This window comes from Babylonia areolata, chromosome 3 (assembly GCF_041734735.1).
Source record: "Babylonia areolata isolate BAREFJ2019XMU chromosome 3, ASM4173473v1, whole genome shotgun sequence".
Lineage (NCBI taxonomy): Eukaryota > Metazoa > Mollusca > Gastropoda > Neogastropoda > Buccinidae > Babylonia > Babylonia areolata.
Genome location: NC_134878.1, coordinates 19,644,202 through 19,654,201, shown reverse-complemented (window position 1 = coordinate 19,654,201; position 10,000 = coordinate 19,644,202). Strand labels below are relative to the sequence as shown.

The 10,000-nt window shown below is 49.3% G+C and overlaps 1 protein-coding gene across 7 annotated transcripts in view; it reads left to right on the top strand.

The window, feature by feature from the left end:
• Positions 1 to 10,000, top strand: part of LOC143279831 (receptor-type tyrosine-protein phosphatase kappa-like) — a 173,560-nt gene that overhangs the window by 42,496 nt on the left and 121,064 nt on the right. For 3 of the 7 annotated variants that reach the window (XM_076584055.1, XM_076584062.1, XM_076584061.1), the window contains exon 2: positions 1,720 to 3,069. In XM_076584055.1, coding sequence (XP_076440170.1) covers positions 2,875 to 3,069 — 195 coding nt within the window. In that variant the 5' untranslated portion in view covers positions 1,720 to 2,874. The remainder of the gene's footprint in view (positions 1 to 1,719; positions 3,070 to 10,000) is intronic. The other 4 variants (XM_076584060.1, XM_076584059.1, XM_076584057.1 and 1 more) reach the window with 4 other exon arrangements.

The following is a 10,000-nucleotide window of genomic DNA, read 5'->3' as shown; positions in this document are numbered from 1 at the left end:
TATGGCCACACACAATCCCCGATGGAGAATGGCCACACACACACAATATCCCCGATGGAGTATGGCCACACACACACAATATCTGATGGAGTATGGCCACACAAACACAATCCCCGATGGAGTATGGCCACTCACACAATCCCCAATCCCCGATGGAGTATGGCCACACACACAATCCCCAATCCCCGATGCAGTATGGCCACACACACAATCCCCGATGGAGTATGGCCACACACACAATCCCCAATCCCCGATGCAGTATGGCCACACACAATCCCCGATGGAGTATGGCCACACACACAATCCCCAATCCCCGATGCAGTATGGCCACACACAATCCCCGATGGAGTATGGCCACACACACAATCCCCAATCCCCGATGCAGTATGGCCACACACAATCCCCGATGGAGTATGGCCACACACACAATCCCCAATCCCCGATGGAGTATGGCCTTACACGCACTCCCCAATAGAGAATGGCCATACACAATCCCCGATGGAGTATGGCCACACACACACAATCCCCGATGGAGTATGGCCACACACACACAATCCCCGATGGAGTATGGCCACACACACACAATCCCCGATGGAGAATGGCCACACACACACAATCCCCGATGGAGTATGGCCACACACACACAATCCCCGATGGAGAATGGCCACACACACACAATCCCCGATGGAGTATGGCCACACACACACAATCCCCGATGGAGTATGGCCACACACACACAATCCCCGATGGAGTATGGCCACATACACAATCCCCACACACAAATCCCCGATGGAGTATGGCCACACATCCCCGATGGAGAATGGCCACACACACACAATCCCCGATGGAGAATGGCCACACACACACAATCCCCGATGGAGTATGGCCACATACACAATCCCCACACACACAATCCCCGATGGAGTATGGCCACACACACAATCCCCAATCCCCGATGGAGTATGGCCACACACACAATCCCCGATCCCCGATGGAGTATGGCCTTACACACAGTCCCCGATGGAGTATGGCCACACACACTTGGAAGGCTGCTCCACATCCTGTCTGCATGGCCAGCAGAGCAATGTTCCCCCATAAGGTTTAAAAATAAAGCTCACACACACGCGCGCGCGCACGAGCACATGCTTACGGTCACGCATACATGCACGGACGCACGCACGCAGTCGCACACGCACGCATGCAGACAGACAGACAGACAGACACACACACACACACACACACACACACACACACACACACACGCACGCACGCACGCACGCACACACATACACAGGGATTTGGGAAAAGTAATACAGCTCACACGTCGTATCCGGCTCAGGAGGAAAGAAAGAAGGATATAATGAAAGAAAAAAAATCGAAAGCTGACGGAATGAACAATGGCCAGGAAATGCATTCTTTTCCCCCTCACACACGGAAAAAAAAAAACACCTGTGAAAGTCTACGTGGAGAGAAAAGAGCCACAGCAAAAGTGTCTTCGATCTCTTGCAGGCTTTCCGACACAGGAGAAATCCATAGCCCCGTGTGTCACTGTGCCAGGCGGTGTCTGGCCGAGGTTGCCAAGTTTGGACAGCGAAGATGCAGCTGGTAACGAGGGCTTTCGTGTCAGCTCCGTTTTGGGTTTTTGTTTTTTTGTTGTTGTTTTTTTCCCTTCAGTCCCCTGTTCTTAATTGTTTTTATGTTTGATGATTCTCGTTGTAGGAGCACCCGCTTGTCAGCTTGTCGTGAAGCGATCTATATTTACATCTGCGTCATCCTTCTCAAGGACTTGCTGACTTATCAATTAAACAGAGCTGGATTATGCTTCTGGTTTCCGAGACAGGGTCTGGGTATCCAACACTGGAAGATTGAAGAGCTGTGATACGTGATTATTAAAAAAATTAAAAAAATTAAAAAAAAATAATAAGAAGAAAAAGAACAACAACATCGTTATAGACAGGCTTTTTTTCCCAGCATTTGTTTTTCATGTGTGACTTTTGGTGACTTTTTTTCTTCTTCTGTGAAGCTGGAAAATGAGACTGACAGTGAAGTGTCTTCGTCTTCAGCTCTTCAGTTATCATTAGCACAGTGTCCGTTTTCATTATAAAACAGACTGTGTTCAATTTGCGCAGTGTCTGTTTCTGGTGATGCCGAAGACAGACCAACAGCTGAAGGGCTGTAGTTTTATTCAGATCGATTCCGGGGTCGGGAATCCACGTTTCTCTGCATACAAGAAACATGAAGAGCAAAAAAAGAAAGAGAGAGACAAACTCTGCTGCGCACTTCCGCTGGAACCACGTGACGTTTGCCAAGGGACACCACTGTAGTCCTTGCGGAAAGGATCGATAACCTTCGTACGGGCAACGCCTCTGTTTGTGATTTTTTTTTTTAAATACTTAACGTGGCATGATGAACTCAAAAATAAACACACAGATGTGACAGGTTAAACTAAAAACAAACAAACAAAAGCAACAAGAAGTAAAACAGACCTGGGTAAATCCATACTAGCGGAAAGAATTTCTGGAAAGCAGCTTTATTTCATTTTACTTTATTCCTTTTTTTTAATCAATATTTTTAAATATTTTTTTTTATACGGTTCTTCTTGATAGAAGATGTGACCGGGAATGTGGCGCGGATTACTACTTCTACACATATAGCATCTCCTTAACAAAACGGAAACAAAACACCAGAAAGTAACTGTAAAAAAGAAAAAAAAAAGACATATAAAAGAAAGAAACCCGAAAAAGGTACCACGATATCTCCTCTCCTCTTCATCATCCTCGGCCTCGGCCGCCCCAGGGAGACGACGACGACAACGACAGCGACGACGACGACGACGACGACGCAACAGTCGAATGCCCTGTGGCAGTGTTCGGAATGGGCAAGAACCTGCTGAACTCCCTGGGGGCCAAGTTGTCTCAGCTGAAGGTGATGTGCGGACTGTCTGTGGACTCTGCAGCCAAGGAGGAGCAAGCCGTGGCCGCCGTCCGGAGGGACCCCATCCCCGCCGCCAGCTTCGTGGCCGTCTACCGGCATCGGCACCTGGACCAGCGACTGGGCACCGAGTTCAAGGTGGGTTGTGTCGGTGTGGGTGTTGGGGCTGTGTGTGTGTTGTGCTGGGGGTGGGTGGGGTTGTGTTGGGGCTCTGTGTGTTGTGTTGGTGTGGATGTTGGGGCTGTGTGTGTTGTGTTGGGGCTCTGTGTGTTGTGTCGGTGTGGGTGTTGGGGCTGGGTGTGTTGTGTTGGGGCTCTGTGTGTTGTGTTGGTGTGGATGTTGGGGCTGGGTGTGTTGTGTTGGGGCTCTGTGTGTTGTGTTGGTGTGGGTGTTGGGGCTGTGTGTGTTGTGTTGGGGGTGGGTGTGTTGTGTTGGGGCTGTGTGTGTTGTGTTAGGGCTGTGTGTGTTGTGTTGAGTGTGTGTGTGTGTTGTGTTAGGGTTGTGTGTGTTGTGTTGGGGCCGTGTGTGATGTGTCGGTGTGGGTGTTGGGGCTGGGTGGGGTTGTGTTGGGGCTCTGTGTGTTGTGTCGGTGTGGGTGTTGGGGCTGTGTGTGTGTTGTGCTGGGGGTGGGTGCGGTTGTGTTGGGGCTGTGTGTGTTGTGTTGGTGTGGGTGTTGGGGCTGTGTGTGTTGTGTTGGGGCTCTGTGTGTTGTGTCGGTGTGGGTGTTGGGGCTGGGTGTGTTGTGTTGGGGCTCTGTGTGTTGTGTCGGTGTGGGTGTTGGGGCTGGGTGTGTTGTGTTGGGGCTCTGTGTGTTGTGTTGGTGTGGATGTTGGGGCTGTGTGTGTTGTGTTGGGGGTGGGTGTGTTGTGTTGGGGCTGTGTGTGTTGTGTTAGGGCTGTGTGTGTTGTGTTGAGTGTGTGTGTGTTGTGTTGGGGTTGTGTGTGTTGTGTTGCCCCTGTTGGGGCTGTGTGTGATGTGTTGGGAGTGGGTTGGGTTGTGTGTCTTGTGCTGGGGCTGTGTGTGTTGTGTCGGTGTAGGTGTTGGGGCTGTGTGTGTTGTGTTGGGGCTGTGTGTGTTGTGTTGGGTGTGTGTGTGTTGTGTTAGGGCTGTGTGTGTTGTGTTGGGTGTGTGTGTGTTGTGTTGGGGCTGTGTGTGTTGTGTTGGGGCTGTGTGTGTTGTGTTGGGTGTGTGTGTTGTGTTGGGGCTGTGTGTGATGTGTTGGGAGTGGGTTGGGTTGTGTGTCTTGTGCTGGGGCTGTGTGTGTTGTGTTGGGGCTGTGTGTGATGTGTTGGGGCTGTGTGTGTTGTGTTGGGGTTGTGTGTGTTGTGTTGGGGCTGTGTGTGTTGTGTTGGGGCTGTGTGTGTTGTGTTGGGGCTGTGTGTGATGTGTTGGGGCTGTGTGTGTTGTGTTGGGGTTGTGTGTGTTGTGTTGGGAGTGGGTTGGGTTGTGTGTCTTGTGCTGGGGCTGTGTGTGTTGTGTCGGTGTAGGTGTTGGGGCTGTGTGTGTTGTGTTGGGGCTGTGTGTGTTGTGTTGGGTGTGTGTGTGTTGTGTTAGGGCTGTGTGTGTTGTGTTGGGGTTGTGTGTGTTGTGTTGGGGTTGTGTGTGTTGTGTTGGGTGTGTGTGTGTTGTGTTAGGGCTGTGTGTGTTGCGTTGGGGATGTGTGTGTTGTGTTGGGGCTGTGTGTGTTGTGTTGGGGGTGTGTGTGTTGTGTTGGGGGTGGAAGGGGTTGTGTGTGTTGTGTTCGGGGTGTGGGGTGGGGTGGGATTGTGTGTGGGGGCTGTGGGTGGTTGGGGTTGTGTGTATGTGTTGGGGGTGGATGGGTGGGGATGGGGATTGTGGGTGGGTGGGTAAGTGGGGAGTGGAGGTGGGTGGGTAGGTATGGGTTGTGTGTGTGTGTGTGTGTGTGTGTGTGTGTGTGTGCTGTATGTATGTATTTATGGGGGGGGGGGGGGAGGATGTGTGTTTGCGCGAACATTACAAGTTTACGTGTGTGTGTGTGTGTGTGTGTGTGTGTGTGTGTGTGTGTGTGTGTGTGTACCCGGTCTTTTCTGTGATCGTTTCACAGCATTGGTGTCCTTGCTTTGACAAACAAGTTCATCACTTTTATTCTCTCTCTGTCTCTCTCTCTCTCTCTCTCTCTCTCTCTCTCTCTCTTTCTCCCTCTCTCTCTCTCTCTCTCTCTCTCTCTCTCTTTCTCCCTCTCTCTCTCTCTCTCACTTTTCACTCCTTTTTCCCTTTATTTTCTCCCCCTGCCTCTGTTTACCCCTAACCCCACTTTCTCTCCCACTCTCACTCGTTGGGATTAACCCATCCCTTTCCTAGAAAGAAAGAAATAAAGCATTACTCGAAATCAGAACGAACCACCAATCAGGCTTGCGCTCGTTCGTTCATTCTTTCATTCTTTCATTCACGAATTCCTTTCTCTCGTTCATTCATTCATTCACCGTAACATCTTCGTTGTAACGAGAAAAGAAAAGGGAAAGAGGAAAAAGAAGAAGAAAAGCCCAAATGCAGCAGCAGCAGCAACAACAACCCTCTTCTTTGATAAACCTGTCAACGACGGTGGATCGCGTGCCGAAGTTCCCTTTTGAAAGGTTCTCTGGTGGTTTTTCACCCTCCGGGGGCAGGCTGCTCCCTGCAGGCTGCAAGTCTGAGAGGTCAGGGGAGGCAGTGACGTAGTGGTCCTGTGATACAGGGATCACCGTGTTCCATCAACCAGGTCGTTTACCTGGCTACCTGGGCTGCATGGCTTGCGTGCTGCTTGTTGGCTGTTGGTTCCTCGTTATATTCTTTTTCTTTTTTTTTCTTCTTTTGGTATTGATGGAGGTGTGTTTTTGTGTGTTTGTTTTGTTGTTGTTGTTGCTTTGTTTGTTTATTCTTTGTTTCTCTCTCTCTCTCTCTCTCTCTCTCTCTCTCTCTCTCTCTCTCTCTGTGTGTGTGTGTGTGTGTGTGTGTGTGTGTGTGTGTGTGTGTGTGTTCTTCTTCTTTTTCTTTTTTCTTTTTTTTTCTTTTCTTCTTTTTTGTTTTATAGAGGGGGCGTTCGAGCTCACGCACTGCGAGTTTTTCCTATTGCTTAAACTAGCTGTGAGTTTGTTTGAGAAGATTGCGGTGTGAATGTGTGTGTGTGTGTGTGTGTGTGTGTGTGTGTGTGTGTGTGTGTGTGTGTGTGTGTGTGTGTGTGAGAGAGAGGGAGAGAGAGAGAGAGTTTAAAGATATTGATTTAGATTGAGGAATATATTTTAACAACAGCACATGGTTTTTCTATTTTGTTCTGTAAACTACATTATTGGGGTGTGTTACTGAAGGTAAACGCATGACAGTTGACCGTCGTGAGTTTGAACAGCAAACCAACCTCTTCTTCCTTTTACGTAGCCATCATCATTGTTCTATTGGTTCTGGATGGTCGGTGCCCGTCGGCATATTCTTCTCTCCATCACATCTGTCTGGATCGTATGGTTTTTCAATCGTGTGACAATTTTTGTTCTTTGCTGCACTATCATCTGCAAGGCTTCAGTGGCATCACTCCCACGCCGCTCATTCCGAGTTCCCCACACACGGCTTCGTCTGTCGCAGTCCCAGTGTCGGCACTCGACAGGGAACTGTCGATCTTTGATCGCCAGGAGGCCACACAGCAGAGGAGACCCTGTGCTGCTGCTGCTGCTGCTGAGTCTCATCGGTAGTGTTGTGGTCATAGTGCCTGTTCTGTTTCAATGTACATAGCACACCACCTACTGACGATAATAATTGCTTAGTCGCGGAACCAGACTGAGTGAGCGTCCCCCCGAGAGAGGAGACCGCCTCCACATCCTTCCAACGACAGTCACTCATTAATCTGCCGGCACTGAAAACCTTGACGGAACTCACCCCAAGCACTGAAATGTAAATGATATTTGTTGTTGTTGTTGCATGCTTGAAGTCGCTTCAGGCACATGTAGGTTTGCTTATGTTAGCCTGGGACGTGGTAAAAGTCTGCACCCTTCACTCCCACCAGTCGCTGCTGGGATTAGAACCCCCAAGCCATCGGATTCAACGTCCGGTGCTTTAACCATTCGGCCATCACCCCCCCCCCCCCTGTACACTTTATAAGAGCAAAGTGTTGGGTGCCAGCACTGAAATCGATTTTCACACCACGTTCCCTGCTACGGTCATTGAGGTGAATGCTGTGCTTGGACTTCCTCAGAGCAAGTTGGTCAGAACTTGCCGTCAGCGGTGGAGTGCTGGAGGGGCCGTGGTAGAATCGGTAAGGCGTTCAGCTTCTGGTTCAGTGGTCAGGGTTCGATCCCCCGTTACGACCTGCCTTTGGGAAAGGCACTTTACTCCCATCTCCCATTTTCCTCACTCCACCCACGTGTGAATGGGTGTCTGACTTTGGTTGGGGTTGGTTAGAACGGCGGAAGGAGAGGATTGGGCCCCGCCTCCTTGTGCCGAGCCTTAGACACAGTGGATATGAATTCACTGCTCCAACGGCCGTAAAAGACTATGGGACCTTTAATAGATTTTTATCAGCGGTGGTGGGGTGTGTTAAGGGGAAAGGGGTGGTTGGGGCTAGGGAAATCTTGTATTGCATTGCATCGCATCGTAGTGTAGTGCAGTGTCGTGTAGTGTAGTGTAGTGTAGTGTAGTGTAGTGTAGTGAAGTGTAGTGTAGTGTAGTGTAGTAATGTTTTGTGTCACAACCGATTTCTCTGTGTGAAAGTCTTCCTGCTGTACCCGGGGAAAGCGTTTCACAACAGTTCATTGTCACCCTCCGAGTTTTACTATCAAAGTGGATTTTTCTACACAAACACCAAAGACAATCCTTTTACTGTCTTGGGTTTCCTATGTTTTTCAACATAGATGCAATGAAAAATATCTGTCTCGTCTTGTCTCTTTGGTTCCCATACGTGTGCTGAGTGCACGCTGCACATGTGACCTCAGTTTGTGGCTCATGCGAAAGACTAGCGCTCAGACCACCACTCAAGATCTGTTTGTGGTGGGTGGGGCTTAGGGAGGGGGTGGGGGGAGAACCCAGGACCTTATATAGGACTCGAACTCGCAGACGCTCGCTTCCTAGTCAGACACTTTACCACATCTAGGCCACCGCTCAGTTAAAGAACACCTACCCATTAGTTACACATGATATTGTAGCAAACCGGACTGTTTCCGACCTGGAACGAGCTACTTAGCAGAGAGTGTTTTGCAACCAGCAGTCATTCTCTTTATAAAGCGAATCGCCGCCAACTAATACACGGAGAGTTTCTGCAGTTGTGGCTGTTTTTATCACACACAGCGGACTGCAGCAAATTTCTCAAAGCGAGCTAGTTAACAGACACAATGGGCTGATGGGACCAGACTTGATTCCCTCAAAGCAGAGGCAGCCTCCGTGACCGCCTGTCGCGCCCAGCCAGCTTCCCAAACCGTAATTCCGGGTTTAGCGGTGTGTTGTGGGATGTGATTGATGGATTGAGTTAGACGTTCGTTCCTCAGTTCTCTCGTCGTGTCGAGGGACAAACGTGTGGGACAGGTCGCCAATGGTGTGTGTGTGTGTGTGTGTGTGTGTGTGTGTGTGTGTGTGTGTGTGTGTGTGTGTGTGCGTGCGTGCGTGCGTGTGTGTGTGTGTGCGGTGCGGGTGTGTGTGTGTGTGTGTGTGTGTGTGTGCGTGCGTGCATGCGTGTGCGTGTGTGTGTGCGGTGCGGGTTGGTGCGGTGCGGTGCGTGCGTGCGTGCGTGCGTGTGTGTGTGTGTGTGCGTGTGTGTGTGTGTGTGTGTTATTGTCTGCATGCCAATGTGTGCTGGTGAGTTAGTCGAGTTAGTCTGTCACATAATGTCACGATCTTGAGTCTCTCACATAATGTCACAATCTTGAGTCTCTTACACAATGTCACAATCTGGTCTTTGTTGATCAGATTTTTTTTTCTTGATTAAGAAGATAACAGAATGGATATCTATCTGTGTATGTATGTATACATGTATGTATGTATGTATGTATGTATGTATCTATCTACGTATCTATATATCTCTCTGTGGATATGTACACACACACACACACACACACACACACACACACACACACACACACACACAAGCACGCGTAAATGCACGCATGCATACCGCACACGGCACGACAGAAAGAGTGAGAGAGGCACAGAAGAGAGTGAGGGATAGAAAGGGGCAGAGCGGAAGAAGGGAAGGAGGGAGGGAGGAAGGGAAGGTGGGAGGAAGGGAGGGCTGATCATCTTAAGGAAAATGGGAGTGGGATTGCAAGGCACGGATTCTGTGTTTTCATCTGGGGCCTGGTGGCTTCCAAAGCAGCTTAGTCTCAGCCGATAGAAAATGTCTTCTGTCTGTGTAGCTCTATCTATTTGTCTGCCTTTCGGGTGTTTTTTTTTTTAATGTATTTTTCGCTCTTGCACGCTCGCACGCACGGACGCATGCACACAGACAAACACAATCACACACGCGTACACACATACACTCACACACACACACACACACACACACACACACACACACACACACACACACACACACACACACACACATATATATATATATATATATATATATATATATATATATATATATATATATATACGCAAGCACGCACGCACGCACACACACACGCAAACACGCACGCACGCACATACACACACACGCACGCACACACACACACACACACACACACACACACACACACACACACACACACACACACACACACACACACACACATGCGTGAGCATACAAAATTTTATTCCGTTCCTTTTCTTTCTTCTTCTCTTCCTTCCTTCCCTCCTCCCATTCCTCCTGTCTTTCTTCGTCCACCTCTTCGACATGCGTAAAAAAGAAATAAATAGAAAAAAAAAGACACTCACTGAGTAATCGGCGAAGAGAGAAAATGAATATAGTATCTTTTATAAGTTATTTTTTTTAGTAGGAAAAAACTTATCGTTCGATATACTGTTCATTCTGTATTTCCAATTTTAAATCCTTTCTTTCACCCCCCCCCCACCCACCCATACTCCACCCTCCCACCGCTCCTCCCCTCCCCTCCCCATCACCACCACCACCCTCCCCCGCTCCCCCTCTCCC